General features: G+C 39.9%; 1 protein-coding gene across 9 annotated transcripts in view; it reads left to right on the top strand.

Annotated features, from left to right (window-relative positions):
- Positions 1 to 26,782, top strand: part of TRIM9 (tripartite motif containing 9) — a 112,532-nt gene that overhangs the window by 36,039 nt on the left and 49,711 nt on the right. For all 9 annotated transcript variants that reach the window (XM_045450941.1, XM_045450935.1, XM_045450939.1 and 6 more), the window contains exon 2: positions 26,512 to 26,607. In XM_045450941.1, coding sequence (XP_045306897.1) covers positions 26,512 to 26,607 — 96 coding nt within the window. The remainder of the gene's footprint in view (positions 1 to 26,511; positions 26,608 to 26,782) is intronic.

The following is a 26,782-nucleotide window of genomic DNA, read 5'->3' as shown; positions in this document are numbered from 1 at the left end:
AAAGTACCTAAAATCAAGCTTACCTTATTATCATTAATAAAACATTTCATAAATATGAAGTAGCTTTGGGCAAGGCATTTTTCAAGATTCTTTTTGATTCTGAGTTTTCTTGTTTTACTCTAAAGTTACTAAAGTTAGGGGCACCTGGATGGCTCTGTCGGTTAAGCGTCCGACTACAGCTCAGGTCATGATCTCACGGCTCAGGCCCCACGTAGGGCTCTGTGCTGACAGCTCAGAGACTGGAATGTACTTTGGATTCTTTGTCTCCCTCTCTCTATGCCCCTCCCCTCCTCATGCTCGCTCTCTCTCTCTCTCTCTCTCAAAAATAAACTAAAAAAAAAAAAATTTAAAGGTACTAAAGTGACATGTTCCCTCTGTCAGTGCCAGGAATGAGGTATGAGGCTTACACAGTGCACCAGTAAAGTGGCGTGAACTGCCGAATTCTAACCCTCAACACATCGAGTATTGGCAATAATGTCTGTATGTGGAGTCTAAAATGAGGGCTGAAGAAATCTGCTTATGTAATAGAGTCTGAGTGCATAGTGGCAGCAGCTGAGTGTCATAATCTTGGCCGCCTCTGTGCCTACATCAAAACTCCTACTTTGAAATCAAGGACTGGTGTCATTGAAGACTGATGACATGTTGATTCAATGGTGCTGCTTCAGGCAAAATCAGAATCACTCTCCTTCCCATTCAGAATCAAGCCCTTAGGGAATAAACACAAGTTAAGTGTTGCTAATAGCAACAGTAGCCAAAATGCTGAGGGATGGGGTGATGATCACATTTAATTCCCAGGAGAAAAGGAATTCAGCAGATACACAATAGGGGGTAAAAATGTTTTGAGAAGTCATTATTAACTAAAAAGTAATTTCTAATCTTGTTTACAGACCTTGGCTCTTTTGTTATTTTTAAAGGGTCTTTTCAAGTATTAGGGAGTTGGCAGTTTGCTTTACAGCATTTTTAGGTCTTTTTTTCACCATATTAATGATTTTGGAAAAATATGCATTGAAAGAATTAATTTAATGCCAAGCTAGATAAAGATATTAGAATTCAGTACCTGGATCATTATGACTGTCATATAAAAGACTTAAGGGGCGCCTGGGTGGCTCAGTCAGTTAAGTGTCCAACTCTTGATTTCATCTCAGGTCATGATCTCAGGGTCATGAGATAGAGCCTGTATTGAGCTCTACCCTGAGCATGGAGCCTGCTTGGGATTCTCTCTCTCTCTCTCTCTCTCTCTCTCTCTTTCCCTCTGCCCCCCTCCCCTGCTTGTACTCTCTCTCTCAAAATAAAAAGCTAAAAGATTTTAAGTATGGATTATCTAACTGCCATCTTTGTCTTCAGGGAGCCCACATTTGTACCTCACAATTCATGTTCAGGATGATGTAGCTATTTGCATTATACTTCTCTGCCAAGTACACCCACACTGGCAAGTTATGTGAATGCATCTCTTCCTGGGTGCTTTGGGTAAAAATCTCTGATCTTCCAACCTCAATGAGCAACAGGGGCCTGCCAGGTCAGAGTTGCCTGCTTCCGCCCCACCCAAACCAAATTCCTGTTTGATCTTTCCTCCACAGTCAGTTTTGCTAAGAGAATCACACTCCTTGAGTGGCCTTGGACAAGTCACAGAGGGAGAAGATGAGAATAACAGAGAGTCAGGGGCTATAAGCAGTGAGTGGGGAGAAGGAGCTAGAGAGACATTGAAGGGAGACAAGGACGGAAGAGATGACACAAAGAAATAGGAGGAAAGAGAAAATATATAAAAAATTTTTAGGGGCAAAGAGGATTTCCTTTGTTATCTGGTTATGATTTTTTTTTTTTTTGTAACTGGTAAATCAGAGCATATCGATTCTTTACAAAAAAATACTCCAGTGACTCGCCATAATTAGAATTAAATCCAGGATCCTTACTGTGACCTACAAGGCCCTACATGATCTAGCTCTTAGGCACCACTTAGTAACTAAAAATAATTCATTATCTCTCACAGTTTCTTTGCACCAGGAACCAGGAGTGGCTGGTAATTCTGGCTGAGAGTCTGTCCTAAGATTGAAATCAGATGTTATCTGGTATCAAAGGCATTGTAAGATTTGAGTAGGGTTGGAGAATCAGTTTCCAAGGAGGCTCATTCATATGGCCAGCCAGTTGATGCTGGCTGTTTGCAGGAAGCTTCTGTCCTCTCTACATAGGTCTCTCCAGGTAGACCGGGCTTCCTTACAACCTGGCAGCTGGGTTCCAATGGTGCACATCCATAGAAAGAAAGAGGGAGGGAAAGGGGAAGAGAAGAGAGAAGAGAAGGAGAGAGGGAGAGAGATTGGAAGCTAGCAGAAGTTTTATCCTTTGTATGACCTAGCCTTAGAAGGTACATAAGATCACCTCTGTCATACTCCAAGAGTCTCTCCAGATTCAAGAAGAGGAAACATCGTTAGAAGTACATCTAGGAAGAGATAAATACATAGATATGGCTATCTCTGGAAAATATAGTCTTCCAAGGGGAGGATTTCCTATGGTTAAGTGGTTATAACTCTTTTGTATAGCTGGTAAATCAGATCATATCAATCTGTCCAATGGCTTTTATTAATTACTTCCAAAATTTCTTACCTACAAAGCCTTACATGACCTAGCCCTTCACTCTGAACCCCTTTTCTCCCATACCCCTACCTCCTTCCAACCACTCTCTTTTCTCCACTTCTTACACATACTAAGCTCATTCCCTCTGCCTGGATTAGTTTTTCTCCCAGATATTCACATGATTTGCTTCCTTGCTTTATTCAGGTCTCTAATTAAAAGGTGTCTTTGGAGAAAGGCCTTCCCAGTGATCCCACACTACCTAACGTGCTCCCTCACATACTCTCTTTCTCTCTCCCTTTCTTTCCCCTTACCTTGCTCTGTTTTTCTTCAAGACACCTATCGCTAAGGGAAAGAACTCATTTTTTTTATTTTCTAGTAAGACTAAATTTATTCAATACCCTAGTAAAAGTTTTGATTATAAGTATCCAACAGTATAAAAAGTACAAAACAGATTTGTAGATTTCTAATATATTAATACAAAGTGCATGACTACATACAGTGCATCCTACAGGCAAAGAGGTGGAAGGGGAAAAAGAAGGCCGTGGTTGAGGTCTAGTAATAAATAAATAAATACAGAAGTAGAGATGATCCATAGGGAAAGAACTCATTTTGTTCAGTGTATGGAACAGTGTCATCTCCTATCTCCAGTTCATGGAACTATGCCCACTCCAGAGTAGGTGCTCAGTGTGTGTGTGTGTGTGTGTGTGTGTGTGTTGAATGGATGATTGAAAAAACAGACTGATGGTGATTCTTTCTGCAGGCCATTCCCAGGTTGCTCTGACCAGTGGTGGAAGCACTGCAGTGAATGTGTCTGGCAGGATTCCACTGCCTGCACAGATTCTAGCTGCCAAGAAGCATTCACATCACTTCAACTTATAGTGAGACCTGGTAGCATCTATTCAGTCTTGATAAATGAATAAGAAAGGTCCATAATCATGCTCACATAATCCATGTTAATGTAAATGATAAGACTGAGATGGGATGACTTTTAATTTGTGGATTCAGAATCTGAACCAGCCATTTGCTTTTGAGTTTCTTCATCATTCATGCCAAAATCAACAATCTTTGAGGCTTTTTGAAATAGTGGAGTGCTGGGGCACCTGGGTGGCACAGTCGGTTGAGCGTCCGACTTCGGCTCAGGTCATGATCTCGCAGTCCGTGGGTTCGAGCCCTGCGTCGGGCTCTGTGCTGACTGCTCAGAGCCTGGAGCCTGTTTCAGATTCTGTGTCTCCCTCTCTCTCTGACCCTCCCCCGTTCATGCTCTATCTCTCTCTGTCTCAAAAATAAATAAACGTTAAAAAAAATTAAAAAAAAAAGAAATAGTGGAGTGCTATCGTAATGAGGCTATATCAAAGGATTAAAACTTCAAGGTAAATAGAATTCTATGATATATTTTAAAGGCAGGCTTGCCTTGGGTGTCACTGGGTACAAGGTAAATTGTACTGCTGATGAGATGATAGGTCAGAGCTTTTCTGAAAGCCAGCAGAATAAAACCAAGAATAACACCCATGCTCACTAATTTAAGAAATTTAGCAATGACTTGATCAGATGGGCTGTGCTTGCTATGGGAAGCAGAGAAAGCATCAAGGCATCTCTGGACCTTGTCTCCTCACTGCCCTACTACATCCGTGCTGAACTGCTCACTGTTCCTGGCCAAGCTGGGCCATCTTACACCTCTAGGCCTTTGCTCACTGTGTTCCCTATTCTGGGAATGCTTCAACTATTTAGCTTGCCTCCTCTCGGAAGCCAACCCACACCCACCTCAAACCAGGTACTTCCTTCTGTTGACTCCATGGTACCCTGTACACACACCTCTCCCAGAATTGTAGCACCCCTTTTTATGTTTAATATTTTGCGTGCGTGCCCTCTCCTGGATCACCAGGAGCTTGGAGGCAAAGTCTGGGTCTTACTGGTCTTTGTACCCCACCAAGAAGCCAATGATTTTTACATAGGACACACTCAACAGGAAACTTAGATAGATAGATAGATAGATAGATAGATAGATAGATAGACAGACAGACAGACAAATGTGGGAACTTTCTTAACAGTGAGATCTTTCTTAACAAGAGAGATCTTGAAAGCATAAGAGAAGGCTTACTCATGTTGATAACATACTCACTGGGGAAAAGGATTGGTGACTCTCTTCCTGGACTGTCACACTGAATATAGCTCCTGTCTGTAAGATCAGTAACATGAGAATTCTCAGGACTGGCCTTCAGGGACAGGGTTCAAGGTGTTCAGCATGGCCTCTACATCACATACAATTGAATGTTAATTAACAAGGCAAAGATTGCCATGCAGTGATTCTTCCATAAGCAACTAGACAACCATTTTAATTCTGAAAACTGCTGCACTGCACAACAGTTGGGGGATTTAATTTGGTAAAACTAGATATTCATTGTTCTAACATTAACAACAGCATGTTGTGTGAGTAAAATTTAGGAAATGGCATCTTGGAGCAAGCTATCAATCAGGAAGGAAAATGTTACCTTTTGGTGTCTGAATGAAGGCATATACTGCATGTAACATTTGCTAAGGGGATCTTTTTTAATAATAAATTACATAAGAATATATATATACTCAGAATGGATTGTTCTCTTATGTTAGGGGTTTTTTTAATTAGAATGAAATATAACTTTTTATTAAAGTCTATATATTTCCATTGAAAATATTTTTATATAAAACATTGTTAAAAGCTATAGATTTCTGTTGAAAGTGTTGTTCTTATTCTCTAAGATGTGGCGTATTATTCTTACTTGGGAAAAAAAAAAAGAATCTCAGGTTCACCCCACAGCATTTTGTCAGTACCCTTCTTTGGCCATTCTTCTTACCAGAGACAGATCATATGTGCAAATCTTTCCTATACGAGACCATATGTCCCTTGAGTATGTGCCTTATCCTGTTTGCCTTTGTATGGCAGGGCCTAGACCAGTGCCTTGCACATGTTAGGTGCATCATGAATATTTTAATTAATTGCCCATCAAATAGCTTGCGGCAGAGTGTTCATTGTCCTCTCTTGCTCCTAACTGAAACACTTCTAATAATAAATCAGTCCCATGATTTCATCATCCTACAGAATGGTTTTCTTTCTTCTTTTTTAATTAACTTATTTATTTTGAGAGAGTGAGAGCAGGGAAGGGGCAGAGAGAGAGAGAAAGAGGGAGAGAGAGAATTCTAAGCAGGCTCCACACTGTCAGCAAAGAGTCAAATGTGGGACTCAATCTCATGAACTGTGAGGCCATGACCTGAGCTGAAACCAAGAGTCAGACACTTAACCACCTGAGCCACTCAGGTGCCCCAGAAATTGCACACTGTGCAGATAAATGGTAATCCCTTTGTATTCCTTCCCAGGGATATTTCCCTTCCTGTTACCAGAGGTGTTTCTGTCCTGAATTTGTATTTATCCCCTCTATGCATTTCTTTATAGTCTTACAGTACATGTGTGGATTCCTATCCTAATAACACCTACTTTTGAATTTTATATCAGTGGTATCATAGTGTTCATGTAATAAGAACCAGCACTTAATATGTGCCAAGCACTGTTGTGAACACTGTAAATATATTGATCCAGTTAATTTTCACAACAACTTGATGATGTCAGTACTATTGTTATTCCATTTTACTAAAAAAGAAATTAAGGTTCAGAGTATTTAATTTGTCCAAAATTTCACAAATAATAAGTGGTAAAGCCAGGATTTACTCCCTGGCAATCTGGTTCCAAAGACTGAGGGTTTTTTTACCTTGTGTTTAAAAGTAATTTTAGGGACACCCAGTTGACTCAGTCACTTAAGCATCAAACTCTTGATATCAGCTCAGGTCGTGATCTCACAATTGTGAGATTGAGCTCCATGGAGGGCTCCACGCGAGGCATGGAGCCTGCTTGGGATTCCATCTCTCCCTCTCTCTCCTCCCCTCTTCCCCTCCCAAAAAGAATAAGTAAACATTAAAAAATAAACAAATAAAAGTAATTTTATTAGTGAGAATCACCCTGTTTTTCTGTGAGAGTGAAAAGTTTTTTAATTTTCTATCATGGAACAGGTGACAAAGAATATTTTCCAGTTTTTTCATATCTGAAATGATGTTTCTTTCTTTCTTTTTAAATTAATAAAACTGTAGATTCATATACAATTATAGGAAATAATTTAGAGAAATCCTGTGTATGCTTTTCTCTGTTTCCCTCAGTGGTAATATTTTCTAAAACTGTAATACAATATCACAATATCACTGGGTATTGACATTGATACAATCCACCACCTTTATTCAGGTTTCCCAATTTTACTTTCACTCGTGTGTGTATGTTAACTTTTATACAACTTCAGCACTTGTGGAAGTTTATATAGGCACCACCACAGTCAATATAAGCAATAAGTCCAACCCCTCAAAGATTCCTCATGTTGCCCTTTTAAACCCATACCTCCTCTGTCACCCCCTCAACTTGCTCCAACCCCCTCCCCCAACCCTCTCCCTAATCCCTGGAAACCACTGAACTGTCCTCCGTTTCTAAAATGTTATCATTGTAAAGCCTAATTTTTAACCCATCTATTATATTGCAATTTGCTTCTTTTCCAATGAACGTTACTAGTGGATAATTTGCTATAATCATGATCACTAGAAGGATCTTATCAGGACCACTATCCTCTTTCTAATGAACATCCAAATTAGTACATCATCCATATTATATCATATATGAGTCCTTCATTTCTTTTTATTGCTTAATAATACTCTATCGTAAGGATATGCCACATCTCATTTATCTACTCATTAGTTGATGGATATTTGGATTGTTTCCACTTTCGGGCTTTATGAATGATGCTGCTATAAATATTTCTGTACAAATTCTTGTGTAGACATGTTTTCAATTCTTGTGGAATTTCTGGATCTTTTGGTAACTCTGTGTTTAATTTTTTGAGGAAGCTGTTTTCCAAAGTGGCTGCACCAATTGACATGCTCACCAACAATGTATGAGATTCTAACTTCTCCACATCCTCCAACATTTGTTATTGTCATTTTTATTATACTCATCCTAATGGGTGTGAATCAGTGGTTTTCAATTCACGCTTTGATTTGATTCTTATATGCACAGTGTTCTTGGTCATTAAAGAAGACTTAATCTGCTTATGCTAGAATTAAATGTCTTCAGAACCGTTCTTACCTTCTGGTATCAGTCAGGATCCAATCAAAGAAGCAGTTCCACTAGGAGGTATTGTTACTTACTTACTTACTTACTTACTCAAATGGATTCGGTACAAGAATTTTTATACATTTGTGGGGGAACTGATACATTAAGCAGTGTCTGTAAGGCTGTCAACTTCACATCTGATCCCAGAGCTTGAAGTTCACAGGGCAGAGTTAGCGAAGGCTAAAATGCACAAGCACAAGTTGGAGCCCATGAGGTTTGACTGAAACCCATGTCAGTTCTTGCTTCTGACCTTGGTGATGTCATGCAGGTATCCTGTAGAATCTGGAGCCTTTTGTCATGGAACTAAACACACAGGCCTTTTGTCATAGAACTAAACACGCACGCGCGCACACACACACACACCTGGCCCCCAAAATTAGAGAAGCTAAAGGGAGGACCTGGGGAGAGGAGAGCAGATGCTGTCTTAGCTGCTGCTGCATGCCAACTGGCTGAGACAGCAGGTGTAACATTGTCTGTGAGCTACAAAAGGACTGATAATTCACTTCCTCCCTCCAGGTCTCCTACAGGAATCTCTCTTATGGCCCACCCTAACTACACATACAGGAGAGGGGCTTCCAGGGGGTGTAGTTCAACCTGCCTTGACACATTTGGAAGCTACCACTTCTGGTTTCATTGTATGACCATGAAATGAAAAGCATTCATATAGTGAGCTGCCTAGTTCTGCTAACTGTGGTTGCATGCCATATAGAAACAGATAAGGAATCCCTAAGCTATAAGTACTAATATTTGTTTACCTGTCCAGATTTTATAACCTCTGTGGCATTGATCCCCTCTGGTTCCTCAGGGTTAGCCCCAGTTGAGGCCACATCACCTAGCTTTTGGGGCCATAGATAGAAATAATCAAGAGTGCTCTGGAGATCACGGGCATCTCCTTCCCACTGCACATGGTCTTATATTTGATTCTAACTTGTTCCCCATCTTCCCTGTGTGTATCTCTTTACCTTCATCCTCTTTCCATTGTCCCCACCATTCCCTGTCTCCTCCCTCTGGATGTTCCTCTCCAAAGTTTGATGTCTCAGCTGTGTTCTGCTCATGGGACCACATATTCCATACAGTCTGGTTTCTACCGTCCCCAACACCTTGCCTCTCTCCATACCTGTCATCAGTTAGCCATTAGCATAGCTGAGTTCTGTCATTTGAAATATATAACTAGAAATAGGCAAAAGGTGATGTTCCAAATATAAGACATTCAGGAAGATACACTCCATAAAATTGCCATAAAATCGATGCACTCCACTAACAACACTCTTTGTCAGAAATTCAGGAGTAGAAACACAATAGGAGGGAGAATGTATCCGTTTTAAGACCTCATGTAAGTAAGTTATGCCATTGCCATTATTAACTATAAGCTTAGATCATGTTTTATGCCAGGCTATATATCAGAGGAGGCAGGGAAGGAGGCTAGCCCTTTGTTCACCAGAGAAGGTTGTAGACAGGTCTGCATGAAGAAATGTGGGCATGTCTGTACCAGCTTGGGCTTAGGTCCTGGGAAAAGCTCATGATGAACGGACCAATTCCTCCACCCCCACCTACTAATAAGACTAGGCCTCCAGTGACCTCAGAGGGATGCTTTTGCCCTAAGGACGAGATGCCCAATGGGAGAAGTAGGAAAAAAGAAACTTCATCCTAAAAATATAGTATTGGGTTTTGCCTTCGTGGCCAGCAAGGTAAAATTAATGCGATTTCAAGGTCCCCTTTCCTAAGCCAAATTGTCCCCACGTTTCTACACATTATTGAAAATTTCCTTAACTACAAAATCTTTCATTTGAGAACTAGAGATGAAAAATGTAAAAGGGAAATCTTTGGTTTAGATAAAAATTTAATATTCATGAATTTCACTGAGCGGCTAATGGGCTACTTGGCCCATCATTCTTAAGAGACTGACATTAGGTCCTTCCTAAGCTTTGAAAGGAGGAAGGAAAAGGCAAGGGGGCATCAGGGGACAGTGTGAGGTGACAGGAAACGTGCACAACATGGAGATGCGGACTTTACCAGACTTAGCCATAATTATCTTCTGCTGGGCAGGGACAGTGACAGGCTGGGTACTAAGGGATTTCGGTCGCATACTTGCACTGACTTTTCAAAACCAGCTCACTGAGCATGAATGCATCCATATGCTGGGGTGGGAAGGATTTGAGTTAGCTATTAAATTTGCACTTTGCAGAGCATCCTCATTCCAGCCCTGAATACTTCCAAAGTATTCTTATTCAAAGACACACATTCATTCCCTCTTCACATCCCTGCTGAAGATACCACCTCATTCTGACAGAAGTCCCTGCTTCAGCAGCAAGCCCTGCTGTTCAGAAGGAAACCTGGCTTGCTGGGTCCAGGAATGGAAGCAATGGAAGTCACTTGAATTATATGCCACTAGGTTGATAGCAATTTTTGTCTTGCACATCAGAATTAACCATTATAATTTGTATGAATGTTATTAGGAAAATATGTTCATAAAACATTACTTGAAACACTTGGCATCATGTCAGATTTTTAAATGAAAATTAAAAATCTGGAAGTGTTTCTATATATCTTATAATTAATAAAATAAGACAGACTACTAAAAAGGGAAAATGATAGTGGGAAAGAGCATTTTTGTACGCTAGAGGCAACTAATTTAACAAATAGATATAAGCAATTAAATTCATACCATGCTGGATGCCTTAAGCATAGCTTTGGGAATCGTGTCCTTTCAAGGAATTAATAGTTTCTGGATATAAGAGGAAAGACATTTGGGGGTGAACACTTGTCATTTGCTATGAGGTTGCTCTAAAATCTATTCCCTCCACCTGGAATTAAAACATCATTGAAATTCACAAGAGGGCCAGGCTGTACAACCCACATCTGGTGGGTGCAGAACAGAACAAGCTGCAGCACAAAACAGGCGTTTCCCAGCACCGCGCTCCGTGTGATGTCAGCGGCAGATTCAGCAGTCACCTCGCATAACCTCCCCTTGCTCGTGCAAGCTTTGAACAGGCTTTTCTTTGGAAATGATTGCACAGTTATTTAGTCGTTTACAAAATCAACCAATTCCCATGGTGAGATTTATTTCTGTGGGAGTCATATCTTAGATTCTAACTAGCAGAGCGAAAATCCGTTGTCATGGAAACCGTTCCCTTTTCACTAGGCTGGTGCTGCACTTGACTTGCATGGAGGTGGATTGACAGAGATGCAGAGGGAAAGGGTGAAAAGAAATCAGACATGGCTTCAATCCATTTTCCTGAATGATATTGATGATCACTATTAATTTTATGTTGGATGGGAATTGACCTATAAATACTGAATCCTAACAAATCTTTCAATACTCGGGAGAGAAAACCCAAAATATGTTTTAGATGCTACCTAAGATATCCCAAAGAGTTTCTCTTTTGCCAAAGAGAATCATTTATTAGAAAAACATTGTGTTTTACTGTGTTCCTAGAGTAATCAAAGCAATAGTAGTGAAAAGGAGAGTTATGTTAAGGGTAATTTAATTTTCTTATATTTGGACTTTATAGATTAAATGTTAGGACTGTCGAAAAAAATAAATAAATGTTAGGACTGTCGGAGAGGGAATATGTGGATTTATTATCAAGATGAAAGGATCACATACTTCTCAAGCCCATAGTCAAAGTAAGGGAACCAAGAACATCTACACACGAGTTCTTCCTACAAACTTATGGCATCATGAGTTGACTAAAAAGGGCACATGTGTGTTAGGAGCCTGACGGCATTTGTGCCTTCCCAAAGGACAGGACGTTTCTGAGAGTGGGCGAAGATACTGGTGGAGTGGAATTCTTCTGCAACAGGAGAAAAGTGCCATGATGACCAGGGGAAGGGCATGAGATGATCCAAGGCAATAACAGCCTGTAAGTGGACGGTTCCCAATATCAAGTATGAAACAAAATTGAGTGAAGTATTTCTATGGATCCATTACAAGATGCTTGAGGGTTTTGTAGATATCTACTTAAATTCAGGGATTAAATTGAAAAAACAAGGCCATCTGCAAACATTTTTTTTCTACACAGCATGGGGTCTTAGTAAGCAGAGATTGATTATATAAGGAGTATTCATCTTTGAGGAAAAAATGTCCATTATTTTAACCTATTTATGTATTTACTAGTGAGGTATAATTGATATATGACATATTTATTTCAGGTGTAGGACAACATAATGATAAGGAATATATCATTGATGATATATTAATGATAAGGAATATATTGCAAAGTGATCACCACAATCAGTCTAGTTAACATCCATCACCACACGTAGTTACAAAATTTTTTTTCTTGTGATGAGAACTTTTCATTTTTACTCTTAGCAACTTTCAAATGTGCAATGCAATATTATTAACTATAGTCACCATGCTGTGCATACATTACGTCCCCATGACTCATTTATTTTATAACTGGAAGTTTATACATTTTGACCCCCTTCACCCATTTCGCCCACCACCTCCATCCACCCCTTACCCCCTGCCTCTGGCAACCACCAATCTGTTCTCTGTATCTATGAGTTTGGGGGTCTTTTTGTTTTGTTTTACTTTGTTTTGTTTGAGATTCTACCATATAAGTAAGGTCATATGATATTTCTCTTTCTCTTTTCCAACTTAGCATAATACCCTCGAGGTCTATCCATATTGTCTCAAATGGCAAGATCTCATTCTTTTTTGTGGCTGAGTATATATCTCACATCTTCTTTATCCATTCATCTACTAACGGGCACTTAGGTTGTTTCCATATCTTGGCTGTTGTAATAAATGCTGCAATTAACATGAGGGTGCGTATATTTTTTCAAGTTAGTGTTTTCATTTTCTTTGGATAAATACCCAGAAGTGGAATTGCTGGATCATATTGTAGTTCTATTGTTAATTGTTTGAGGAACCCGCTTAGAGTGTTCCATTGGCTGAACCAATGTATATTCCCACCAACACTGCATAAGCATTCCCTTTTCTTCACATCTTTACCAACACTTGCTATTTGTTGTCTTTTTGAAAAAGCTATTCTAACGGGTATGAGGTGATATCTCATTGTGGTTTTGAGTTGCATTTTCCTGATTATTAGTGCTCTCTTTGTGTACTTGTGGGCCTCTGTATCTTCTGGGAAAAAATGCCTATTCAGATCCTCTGCCCATTTTTAATGTGATAATTTGTTAATTTGCTATTGAGTTGTATGTGTTCTTTATATATTTTGGATATTAACCCCTTATCAGGTATATGATTTGCAAATATTCATATATCACATATTGCAAATATTCATATAACCCATTCAACAAGTTGCCTTTTCATTTTGCTGATGATTTTCTTTGCTTTGCAGAAGCTTTTTAGTTTGATGTAGTCACACATCTACTTTTGCTTTTTGTTGCCTTTGTTTTTGGCCTCAAATCCAAAAAACATTGCCACAAATGATGTCAAGGAGGTTACCACCTAGGTTTTCTTCTAGGTGTTTTATGGTTTTAGGTCTTATGTTCAAGTCTTTAATCCATTTGAGTTCATTTTTGTGTATGGTGTAAAATAGTGGTCCAGTTTTCTCAACACCATTTCTTGAAGAGACTGTCCTTTCTCCATTATAAATTCCTGGCTCCTTTGTTGTAAATTACTTGACCATGTATGTGTGAATTTATTTCTGGGCTTTCTATTCTGTTCCATTAATCTGTGTGTCTCTTTTTATGCCAATACCATACTTTTTTGATTACTATAGCTGTGTAATATAGTCTGAAATCAGGGAGCATGATGCCTCTAACTTTGTGCATTCTTAAGATTGCTTTGGCTATTCAGGATCAAAAATATCCATTTTTTTTTTTTAATATTTTTCAACGTTTATTTGTTTTTGGGACAGAGAGAGACAGAGCATGAACGGGGGAGGGGCAGAGAGAGAGGGAGACACAGAATCGGAAACAGGCTCCAGGCTCTGAGCCATCAGCCCAGAGCCTGACGCGGGGCTCGAACTCACGGACTGCAAGATCGTGACCTGGCTGAAGTCGGACGCTTAACCGACTGAGCCACCCAGGCGCCCCAAAATATCCATTTTTTAAAAAGCATAAATTGTCTACAATGAAGTATACAAATTTTAAATTGACAGCTCAATAAACTTTAACATATATATGTACATGTCTATATTTACATACATACATATACATGCATGCATATATATAATTACCACCCCAATCAAGATATAGAACATATCTCCACATCAGAGAATTTCTTTACATTGCTTTCAAGTTCTCCCCATTTTTCCTGACTTCTATCATTATAGATTCGTTCTTGAAATAGCCTATTCTTGAAATTTACATAAAAATAATATGCACTTTCTTGTGTCTGACTTCTTTTACTCAATATAATTTTTAAAATTTTATTTATGTCTTGCATAAATTGGCTTGTACTTTTTTATTGCCAAAGAGTATCCCATTGTATGAATATACACAATTTTTTCATTCCAATGTATGAATAGACACAATTTATTTATGCATATTACCACTAATAGACATTTGCACTGTTTCCAGCTTTGGGGCTAGTATAAATAAAATTGCTAGGAACATTGTATCCAAGCCTTTTGTGGACATATGCTGTCATGTAGGGTAGGTATATATTTAACTTTATTAGAGAGAGCCAGTTTTCCCAAGTGGTTTTTGCCATTTTAACTCCCACTCTCAATGTATGAGGCTCCCCGTCCTCACCAGAACTCGGTGTTGTCAGTCTGGTAGGTGTGTAGTGGTGTCTCCTCGTGTGCCCTTTGTTTTTAAAGAATCTGTGCTAATGTCTGCATTAGTGGTGTACTCGGGTCTTAAGGTCAGAATTAAAATTCAGATATTGCGTTTAACATTTCCCAGCCTACTAATAACCCCATGACTTTGACAAATATAGCTTTCCTAAGGTAAGTTCAAGTAAGCTGAGATTTCATTAAAAAATATTCTGAAATTTTGAACCCTTAGAACTTAAGAATAATCAGAGCCATCCTGGATAGAAGCACTTAAGTGCAAAAAAGCCACCTCTTTCTTTTATGATCCATTTCTTTTATTTTCCACCTAAGAACAGTATTTCTAGAGGGAGCAGTAGTAAAGTGTTTGAGTTGCCTAGCTAGCCCAAAAACATCATATTAAATAAACTGATTCTCCTCATTAATATATAGGAACCTGTAAATGCAGTTTTAATTTTCTGTTTGATCCAGGAGTTCTTTAAAATGATATTTCTTGGGGCGCCTGGGTGGCGCAGTCGGTTAAGCGTCCGACTTCAGCCAGGTCACGATCTCGCGGTCCGTGAGTTCGAGCCCCGCGTCGGGCTCTGGGCTGATGGCTCAGAGCCTGGAGCCTGTTTCCGATTCTGTGTCTCCCTCTCTCTCTGCCCCTCCCCCGTTCATTCTCTGTCTCTCTCTGTCCCAAAAATAAATAAACGTTGAAAAAAATTTTTAAAAAAATGATATTTCTTAATTTCTAAGAGATTATTAAACATTAAGTGAAGCATTTGGGGGAATGTAGTGGGGTAGGAGAATTAAAGTTGCTAGTTAATTTTGACTTAGTTATAGACAAATGTAGGTTTACATGTGATGAAACATGGGAAGGTAACAGCTTGCAAAATGGAAAAACAGCAAAATATCCAAATTAGCTGATGAATACTTTAAGATATTAAAGGAAATGTGATAAAGCCAAAAAAAAATTTTAAAGGAAAATGGATAATAGAAACATATATGATAAAAATGGAATAAAGCCAACTATATCAATTAATACAATAAATGTAAATAGCCCAAATTTCCCTATGATAAGGTAAAAGAAAAAGCATCAGATTGAGTTAAAAACAAATGTAGTTTTAAAATAAAAGATGACGGGGGCACCTGGGTGGCTCAGTCAGTTAAGCGTCCAACTTCAGCTCAGGTCATGATATCACGTGCTGACAGCCCAGAGCCTGGAGCCTGCTTCCGATTCTGTGTCTCCCTCTCTTTCTGCCCCTCCCCTGCTTGCTCTCTGTCTCTCTCTCTCAAAAAAATAAACATTAAAAAATTTTTTAATAAAATAAAATAAAAGATGAGGAAGTTTACAAAAGAGAGAAAGAGAGAGGGTATATATGATAATATCAGATGAAATGAAGTTCAAAGCCAAAAGACCTAAGTGAAACATAGACGGATGTGGTCTAATGTTAAAAGGTACAATCAATGTACAAAGAATATAGGACAGCAAAGCCACAGATTATATAAGATAAAAACTCCTAGAAATAAAGGAGAATACAGTCAAAGCACAATCTTTGTGGGAAATTTAATCACATATTTATTTGAAAGTATTGTAGGTCAAAGAGACAAATAACAAGCAAGAATATAGAGTATCTGAATAACCCAGTTAACAAGTTTAATTATGCTTACAAACGTGTTACAAAAGTTTATATTGTGCATATTATCTTTATATTATATATATTCTCTCCTAGAAGCAAAGACTATATTCTTCTTTTATACCCATTTAATGTTTACAGAAGCTCTTGGGTACATATATGTATCCACAAAATAAGGATTATAACTTCTAAAGAGTAGAGATTTTGTGAACCAGACATTCTGACCGAATTCTACTAAAACTACTAAGCCACGACTTTTCACTTCTCTGGAAGGCCACCTAAACTTTCCAGGTTGTTTTCCAGTTTTTGGTCCCTCAGGCATTCTTGGTAAGCAAACAAGTGTTTTGAGGCCAGCCTTGTTCACCGATAGTCATCAACAGTAGGAAGAAACTAATTTCCTGAACAAACACTTACGCATTACTAGTAGGGCTCTATGGGCTAGGACCTCTCATGAGTGCTTTACAAATAATACCAGTGGGAACTTTCACCTTAACTAGGAAAAGATCAATAAGAAGCTTTTGAAACCACTACCCTGTAATTTTAAAATGCAAATTTTAGGAGTAAGATTTCATTCATTGCCTATCTGATCATGAAAACAAATACAAATGATAATATTTGTGGGGTTTTTTAAAGTTTGTTTATTTATTTGAGAGAGAGAGAGAGAGTACGTGATCAAGGGAAAAAGCAGAGAGAGACAGAGAGAGAGAGAGAGAGAGAGAGAGAGAGAGAGAGAGTTCCAAGCAGGCTCCACACTGTCAGTGCAGAGCCTTGCGTGGCTTGAACTCACAAACTGTGAGATCATGACCTGAGTTGAAATCATGAGTTGGACACTTAACCAACTAAGCCACCCAGGTGCCCCCAAATGATATTTTCAGTGAGTTATATAGGCAAGTATCACTCACATCAGCTTTATCAGGAGTGTAAATTGAATGACCACTCAAGGACATTTTGATAACATGATAACATTTAGTATAAGTAAATGTGAAATTTCATTTCAGGAAATGAGAATAATCAAGAATGTATTGAAGGATTTACTTCATGAAATTCATGTCAGAAATTCTTTGCAAAAGATGAAAGCAAACTAAATGTCCTAAAGTAGGAAATTAGTTAAATCAATTAGGATGCATCTATACATTGAGTTAGTGGTCATAGTTTAGTGGGTAACAGATTAGATTCTGGTCACAGCATCTCCTTAACAGCTTTTTTAATGTTTATTTATTTTTGAGAGAGAGAGAGAGCAAGCGGGGGAGGGGCTGAGAGAGAGGAAGACACAATCTGAAACAAGCTGCAGGCTCTGAGCTGTCAGTACAGAGCCGGACACGGGATTCAAACTTGTGAACCGTGAAATCATGACCTGAGCTGAAGTCGGATGCTTAACTGACTGAGCCACCCATGCACTCCTGCTTAATGGTTTTGGACCACATAACTTCCCTTGCTTAGTTCTATCACCTACAAAAATTATGAATAATAATAGTACCCATCTTTGCTGTTTTGTGTGTGTGTGTGTGTGTGTGTGTGTGTGTGTGTGTGTGTGTGTACAAGGTGAGTTAATATGTACAAAGCATTACAAGTAGTGCTGGGCACATAGTAAATGTTATCAAAGTGTTAGATAGCTATCACAAAGGGGGAAGTAGCATATTTTTAGTCAGATGGGAAAACATTTATATCATATCAAGTGCAAAGAGCAGATATCAAGACAGAAATGGGTATATGACATTATTCCAATTTTGTTCATACACATTATATAGAGGGATACATATTTGCCTATCAATGTATACAAGATCTCCAAGGATAAACATCGAGGATTCATTATTAATGCTATTAATAATGTATCTGGTGGGGTGCTAGGATGCCCAGCTCTTGGTTTCGGCTCAGGTCATGATCTCATGGTTTGAGTTTGAGCCCCCAATTGGGCTCTGTGCTGACAGTGCACAGCCTGCTTGGGATTCTCTCTTTCTCCTTCCTCTCTGCCCTTCCCCTGATCATGTTCTCTCTCTCAAAATAAATAAGCTTTATTTAAAAAATAAATTCAAAAAATAATGTATCTGGTGACATAATTTTTTTCTTCTAAGTCTTTTATTTTCTGATTTTTCTGAGCGGAGCATGTTTGGTTTTGAAACATGGGGCGGGTTGGGGGGCAGGGTGGGGAGTTATTTCTTGAAACAAAAACGTCTGGCTCCTACTAGTAGTTACTTAGTTCTCACCACTGGAAACATGAGGAACAAATAATGGTCATCAGCTTTGGCACTTAACACTTGTGTCTCTGAAAGAACACAGTGAAAGCATTTCTATATAAAAAAATAGTTCAGTGATTTTTTTCACTTCATCATATATGTTTCTAAGAACATGTTTTTAATTGTTTAGAGAAAAACCTTCATTTGAAGAATGAAAGTTTCCCTCTGGGACACTTAAAAACTATAGAGAACTAAAACTTTATTGTTTTCAAATCTGTTTTGCTTATCTTCAAATTGTTCCCCAGTAGTATCAGACAATGCAGAATGCTATACCACCGGGAAGGACATGGCAGATAGGTGTGGACATTCAGGCAGCCAGAGGGATCCACAAAGAAAACAGCTTTCTGGGAAAGGACTCAGAGCCTGCTGACGGGTGCCCTAGAATTCTCCCCAGAGAAAAGGCAACATACGTACAAAGGAGATCTATCCACTCATCAATCTCTGGGATGTAAAATCCAATATTTACACGAAGGCTTAGCCCAAGGAAGGCATATTTTTGATCCTTGGCTGTAAATACTTAGTAACTGCCTAACAACACACATATCATGTGTGTTGAATATCCATAGAAAGGCATGCTCTCTGACAGAGCCTTGGGCAGGGTAATGTTGACTATGCAGCCTACAGGCTTGCTGCATTATTAAAGTTTCATGCCTTCCCTGGCAACAGTTGCTGCATGAATTCTTTCATTGCTTCCAGCACTCTGCAAAAGCCATAGAGACATGGCAAATTGATTTCCCCCCAAGAAGCTATGAACATTGGGCAAAGCAACAGGTTTTTTGTTGTTTTGTTTTGGTTTGTTGTTGTTGTTTATTCTTTTCTTTTCTTTTCTTTTTTCTTTCTTTTTTTTTTTTTTTTTTTTTTTGCTGTGCCTTAAGGTGATAAGTGGCTCTTCTATCTAGTTCGCTGAAAGAAACCCTCCATGTTGATTTGCATCTCCAGCTTGAGAGTTTCCTGTCTAAGGCAGATAAATATTTTGAGTTGGGTGGATGAAGTCCATGCAGAGTATATGTCTGGAATTCAAACTGTAGCCAGAACTGGCTATGCCTGGCGAGGAAAGCAGCTACTTCTCATTTGCCCTTAGAGGTGGAGAAGGTACATTTCTGTTGTTAGTTGTTAGAATAGTCTAGTCTTCTTCTGCTTCAATAGAGAGCCCATAAGAGAGAACTTTTAAATGGACATTGTTAAGCTCAGAATGGTGATGGTTTCAGAACAGTGATGGTTCCACGAGGGAAGGGATTGTATTTATTTTCTTTATCATTGTTTTCCTAGCATGAATCACTGTGGCTGGTCCACAGAAAATTCCATGAAAATTGAATGAATCAAATCAAAAAGGAAAAGTTTATCATTGCTGTCTGTATTAGTCAGTTTTGCTACAGTAACAAACAACCCCTAAAATCTCAGAGGCAAAGGTTTATTCCTTGCTCATATTCTATCGTAGGAGGTAGTCTGAAGTTCTGTTCCATATGTCTTCTTTCTGAAGCCCACAGCCACTCTGTGGGACATGCCCAGTGGTAGCAGGTATGCAGGTACCTGGTCATACCTGCACACTGCTCCAAAGAGTTGATAGTACATACACCTCTTCTAGCTCCACATTCAGTAATGTCGTGTTAGTAGCCTAAAACCGACTATGTATTAACACCTTTGAAATTAGCAAACGTTACAAATCAGAATGTGTTTTTTGAGAGCCAGTTTATCCACATGCCATTGAATTTGTGTGACAAGAAGAGCAAAGGAGCTGGCAGAAAATCACAACGTTTCTTTAGCCTAAAGGAAATCATGTGGCCAAGAATAAGAATGGGGCAGAACACATGCTCCCTCTACAGGAGACACCACAAGTCTCATGGCAAAAATGAGGAGGGGGCAAATAGTTGTGAACAATACTACAGTCTAGGGCACTGTCTGACTAATCGTAGTTGACCAAACCCCAAACTGGGACATGTGGCATAACAAAATGTTCCAATGATTTATGCATGTATATTTTAACATAATTCTTATTATAAAAATAGTACTTATTTATAAGTATTACATGCTTACTCAATGCTCACAGGTGTTGTATAGAGGAACTTTGAATACATGATTTCACGTAATCCTCACTACAGTCCTATGATGCAGGTACTGTTATTATCCCCATGTTGTAGGTGGGGGAACTGAAACCTAGCAAGCTTAGTGTTTTAAATTGGGGCTCCTGGACACAGACTCAGAGAGTTGTGAAGGGATAGTTAGCTGCTCAGGGTTTCAGTAGGTCCACCTGTGAGGAAGTGAGAAGGCCAGGGTTGAGCAGAGGATGAACCTGACCTGCAGTGGCCTCAGCCAAGTCTGAAGGGAGTTCTAGAGCTGGGATGGCCCTTCGGGGTTGTTCTCAGATCATGGCAAGGAGGCCAGTCAGTCATTCATGGGACACCCTGGATGTGGGCCCAGCGCTGAGCAATGCAGTTCCCCATAGGCAAGAACAACGCCTAGTGCCATCTATCAACAGTGATATTCCCAGCAGCTGGAAGAAGAACACACCAGCCTTTAGAAGGGAATCTGGGCAGAGCACCACAATATCCACTACAGTTGGATGGTGATATGTCCATGGTCACACAGCTAGTAAAAGGCTAGGATTTAAAGCCAAGTCCATCTGGGGCGCCTGGGTGGCGCAGTCGGTTAAGCGTCCGACTTCAGCCAGGTCACGATCTCGCGGTCCGTGAGTTCGAGCCCCGCGTCGGGCTCTGGGCTGATGGCTCAGAGCCTGGAGCCTGTTTCCGATTCTGTGTCTCCCTCTCTCTCTGCCCCTCCCCCGTTCATGCTCTGTCTCTCTCTGTCCCAAAAATAAATAAACGTTAAAAAAAAAAAAAATTTAAAGCCAAGTCCATCTGACTGTAAAGTCTGTCCTCTTAACCCCACTGCCAGATTAATTCCCATTGTCCTATCTCATTCAGTTGCTGCTCTCTGGTGAAATAACAGCATTTCTGGTCCATGTTTATGCTTTAAAGAATGACGAAAACAGAATGTTTGGATTTAAAGTGTTATTAAAAAGGAGGTAAATGGCATTATGCATTAGCTTTTGGTGTGGATATTTGTGTACTTGTGTGTCCAGATCTAGCACTGAGGAACAGAAATGGAATAATATGGAACAGTGTGTTAGATTATAGGTGTGTAAGGTCTTCCTCCCTTCTGTCCTCCACAGAGCTTACAGGTCATGTTCACATCTTATCTGATTGCTAAGTATAATCAAATTCCCTCATAATCAATCATAATCCCCCCACCAAATCACCTTCTTTGGTTTCACATGCTCTCACTGCAGGTTGTTTTTATTCTTCCTGCTTGAGTGAGAGAAGACTTCTCTTCTTTGGGCAGCTGAAGCAAAGAGGACAACTTTGGAGTCAGACGACTAGGTTTTGTGTTCCTACTCTTTTGTATGTAAGTTGTAAAACCTAAACTCAGGGAGCCTGTCTGGCTTAGTTGGTTAAGCATCTGATTCTTGGTTTCAGCTCAGGTCATGATCTCACGGTTCATGAGATCGAGCCCCATGTCCAGCTCCGTCCTGACAGCAAGGAACCTGCTTAGGATTCTCTCTCTCCTCTCTGCCCCTTCCCTGCTTGCCCCCCACTCTCTCTCTCTCTCAAAATAAATAAACACTAAAAAAAATAGATAAATAAAACCTAAACTCATGTGTGTCCTCTCTGAGACTCTGCAAAATTGCAGGGTGGTGACTGGGATTAAATAGGATACACATTAAAAGCACGCATCAGTTCCTTGATAATAAGAAACAATCAATATATCATAACTATTAGAATTTCTTGCCTTTTCTTTTTAACTATATAATGTCAATAATGTAGTAAGACTTAAAAAAAACAGTATTTCTTCCAGAAAAAAATTGTTATTCTCCGAGGGGCATTACTTTAGAATCACATGGCATCAATCATCACTTTGCTCCTGCATTTTGTGTTGACCCTGGTACCTGGGAAGGAGGCGTGCACTGTGACAGGGTCACAGGGCCATCAAGCCACTGTTGCTGGTTTGTCACCTCATCTATTTTGTACTAATTCTTTGGTTGACCCTTTTGACCCATCCCATGCCCGTAACTTCAGATTGCAGACAGCTAGGAAGCTTCCTTTCATTTGTCCCCATTGTCTCCATCCAATATTCATAGTAAACTGAGGGAGGAAGTGACACGTGAATCATGTTCATGGCAGGGCACCCTCCTCTGCGTGGGCGTGCCTTGGCAGCTGGGCAGATGCTCTGGCAAGTGAGGAGTTGGTCAGGATGAACTGAATCCCATACCGGTTTGCTGAGCCTAAGTAATAATGGGTTGTGAACTGTCCTCCCCCCGGGGCTTCCAGGTTGAGCTTCTGACCCCTTATAACCTCCACTCCTTTGGAAGGTGTAGGGAATCTGGGTGGAAGTTGGAGGGACAAAGCAGCAGAAGAAGGAAGGAGGAGGCAGAGTGCTTTGTTCCTCTCCTTCAAGCTCTGAGCAACTTGCCTTCTTTCTGGGAGATCTTGGTTATTCAGAGCACGCTCTGAGATCTTGCCTGGAAATTTGTCAGTGCCTCCACGGCTACATCATTTCCCCACTCTCATTCACTTTCTGAACGTGACACCTTTTCAGAAAATTGGAAAACAAATATCCAGGAAATCAGAATGTCATTTCTTAGGCATTAAAAACCGCTTCTAACGGCTACATATACAGCCAGGGAGGCTGTAACAAAAACACACACTAAATATTTGCATCTTTGGTGTTCTGGTATAAATTTACAAGGCTGCTCTGTGGTCCTGAATACAGAACATTTCTGTTAGCCCAGAGCAGGAATTTAAATGCTTCTGGGAAACAAAATCAATCAATAATAATGTTCTTCTACATCAGATTTAGCTTATAAATGTGATCAAAGAACTATCCTATAAAAGCGACGCACACATAAATCCTTATAATAAGAGCATTTTCTAATGATAAATAGTTTCCAGGGTTTTTCATTGTTTCCTGCTCAATTTCTACAAGTTGGCAAAGCTTAAGAGAAAGGTTTTTAGATCTTTATCTTACAATGCAATTGTTTATCAAATACCAGAACCATCGTTAGCCAGGTAGAAGGCATTCTTGGGACTGAATATAGACACAAAGAAAGGTAATCTGCAAACGAATTGATTTTTCCAGTTGACTTATTGCTTTGCCATATCAAAACCTGGGAGTGGATGAGGCCAGCACTCTTTGTATACTACAGAATAATTTTTTTCTAAGTAGATAGCAGTACCTGGTCAACAATTTTTAATGGGTGTCAGATCTAGCTTACATTGTATAATTAATTGCAAGGCTGGGATACAACAAATCAGGTCGCGTCTGTTCTGTATAAATGAGTGAACTTGGCTTCTGTACTCCAGCATACAAATGTGGTTACTAAGGCATAGGTTATCATAAAAGGCGGAAGATGGGGTGCCTGGGTGGCTCAGTCGGTTAAGCGTCCCACTTTGGCTCAGGTCATGACCTTGTGGTTCGTGAGTTTGAGCCCCATGTCAGGCTCTGTGCTGACAGCTCAGAGCCTGGAGCCTGCTTCAGATTCTGTGTCTCCCTGTCTCTCTGCCCTTCCCACATGCCTGCTCTGTTTCCCTCTCTCTCTCAAAAATAAATAAAAACATTAAAAAATTTTTAAAAAGAGGGAAGAAAACTGATAGCCAGCAAACTTTTGCTCATTCAGAAGAAGGGAAGTGAGTTTAAAGTAACAATGAAAAATGTCTCCTTTAGAATATGTCTGTCTCATTTTATTGCCTGCTCTTCTAAATGAGACTCTACTGCTCTCCCTCATCCCCTCGGCTCTTGGAAAAAGTTCTTGAGGAGAAAACTTTCACCCCAAATTATAGGTGCAGTTGGGACCTAGTAATAAATAATTGAGCAGCCCTTCCAGCATTGCAAGCTCACTTTGTGCTTTTTCTTCCTCAGCTGTGTTGGTCTAGCCTCCCAGAGTCTGAGTACATAAATCAAAGTACAAGGGATGAGCAGAGCCCATTCCAGGAATCTGCCCTGTGACTCTCCCCAGTCAGTCTGCAGGTGTTTGTGAGCAGGAAGGAAGAAGATGAATAACAGCCAATGTTGATTAATCACGCAGCATGCACCAGAGAGGTTCTGGGCTTTAATCTAATATCTCATGCAATGCCCATAACACCTGAGAAGAGTAATATTCGTCTCATTTTATGGATGAGGTAAAACCATGTGTAAAGTTTGAAAAGCCACTGACTGGCAGAATTTATGAATTTGGACTAGTTCCCTTAACCATTACCCTTACTAACAGGAGCTTTCCTATTGGCGAGTGCACTAAACCCTCACAATAACCCAACTACAAAATATTATTATGCTTCCCATTGTTTGCTTTGGAATAACTCAGGCAGAGGTAATTTCTCAAGGTCACATTTAGTAAGGGACAGAGCCAGAATTTGAACCCTTCTAAAGCCTATGTTCTTTCTATCTCCCCACATTATTTTTATCAAGCATTTGACATGCATATTTTTAAAGAGATCCAGTGCCTAACTTTGTATTTAATAAGGCAGATATAAAAAGAACATTCACTTAGCATTATACTCTGTAGATCTATCCACATTCTTGCAAATGGCAAGATTTCATTCTTCTTTATGGCTGAGTAATATTCCATTGTGTATATATCTTCTATATATCTATATCTATATCTAGATCTAGATCTATCTCCTATATATCCTCTTTATCCATTCATCCATCAATGGACACTTGGGGTGCTTCCATATCTTGGTTATTTTCAATAATGCAGTAGACATAGGGGTGCATATATCTTTCAAATTAGTATTTTTGTATTCATTGGGTAAATACCCAGTAGTGGAATTATTGGATCATATGGTAAGGTGAAAGAGAATAAAAGTACACTTATGAGTACACTTGATGAGCACTGAGTAATGTATAGAACTGTTGAATCACTATATTGCACACCTGAAACTAATATAACACTGTATGTTAACTGTACTGGATTGAAGAGAAAAAAGGAAGAGAAACATTCATTAGACCAAGAGATACAATTTTAAGATTCTGCCCTTTTACTGAGAGGAGAGAGGGATGAAGCTTTGTGTTGGTAAGGAGAGTGGGCTTTAGTCTTTAAAGAAGGTGTTGTGGGAAAGGAGTTTGTCTCTGTAATTTACAGGCGAGATGAAAGGATATAGCAGAAGGAATTTTGCATTAAGTACAATGCTGAAAGTAATGGAAAATCCCAAACAGGAACTTAACAAGGAGTTAGTTTTCCCCACAAACAAGAAGCCTAGTGGTAGGAGACTCAACTGTTGTTCAGCTGCTCAATGATGCCAATGGAGCTAGGCTCTTTCTTCTTCCACCCCTCCTCCCTTACCATGTTGGCCTTCTCAGTGAGAGTCATAAGACATCTGCCATAAAGTCAGGAACAAAAGGGCAGAGGCTGTACCAGCCACATTGGTCTCATGTTAGCAGAAAAGCAAGAGCTTTCTCAGACCCCTCCTCACCCCCAGCCATCTTCCACTTGAGTCTCATCAATTAGTAGTATGTCCCATGGCCACCCCAGCAGACAGGGAAGCTGGGAAAGCCAGTGTTTACCTGGACACATGGCCCCCAGCAGAACTGCATTCCAGATGGACAGGACAGTGTGGAAAATTAGGATGAGAGTCTTCCTTGGTTGAGGAGTGGACAGGAGTTAGGGCAACAGGGCTGTATTTGGGAGAAGGAGGGTGACCTTGATGAAAAAAATGTGGTCGTGGGTTTTGTATGTGCCATTACACTGAAGTAGCCCCAGAGCATCATACCAGTGCTCTAACCCTTCCTTCCTTCATCCTGTTCTTGACTGTATTCTTCCTGCCCCAACGCCAGACCAATAGCACTTTGGCCTAAATAATTTTGATAATCATCATATCTTCTGACTCACTTTAGCTTTTAATTTTAAGTTAAGTAAATTATTGCTGAATTAATTAACTAATTCATGAGATGTGGAATTTCCAGGCAGGTATCAGCTGGCGAGGGTCTTTGCAATGACCAGGAGCTTTCACTGCTTCAGAGGAGAAACTTCTCAGGAGCCTGTGGAAGGTGCCTGGATGCCATTAGTACCAGAATCCTCATATACAGATGTTGGCTAACTGCCCCAAGCTCTGAGAAGAGGAATCTGAGGGGCTTGAGAACTCTTGGGTCTTGGATCAAAACAACACCGTAAGACCTTGTTGCTACTTCCTGTGGTTACAGCTCCCTGGATTCCTTCTTTATCTTTGCAGAGCCAGCTCTCCCAGGCGCTGAACGGACTGTCAGACAGGGCCAAAGAAGCCAAGGAGTTTCTGGTGCAGCTCCGCAACATGGTCCAACAGATCCAGGTATTGGCAGCACCTGAGACAGAAAGCAAACTCCGTGGGTTAAGATGTAGCTGTGTAGCAGGGAGTTTGTTTCTTCTACCTTAATGTGTTGTGGAGAAATTCCAATTATTCTTTTCTGCTCTGTCCCTTCTAATACAAACACACATACAGGCCAACTTCAAACATACCCCTTCTC

The sequence above is a fragment of the Leopardus geoffroyi genome, chromosome B3 (assembly GCF_018350155.1).
Source record: "Leopardus geoffroyi isolate Oge1 chromosome B3, O.geoffroyi_Oge1_pat1.0, whole genome shotgun sequence".
NCBI lineage: Eukaryota > Metazoa > Chordata > Mammalia > Carnivora > Felidae > Leopardus > Leopardus geoffroyi.
This window is presented reverse-complemented; position numbering and strand designations above follow the sequence as displayed.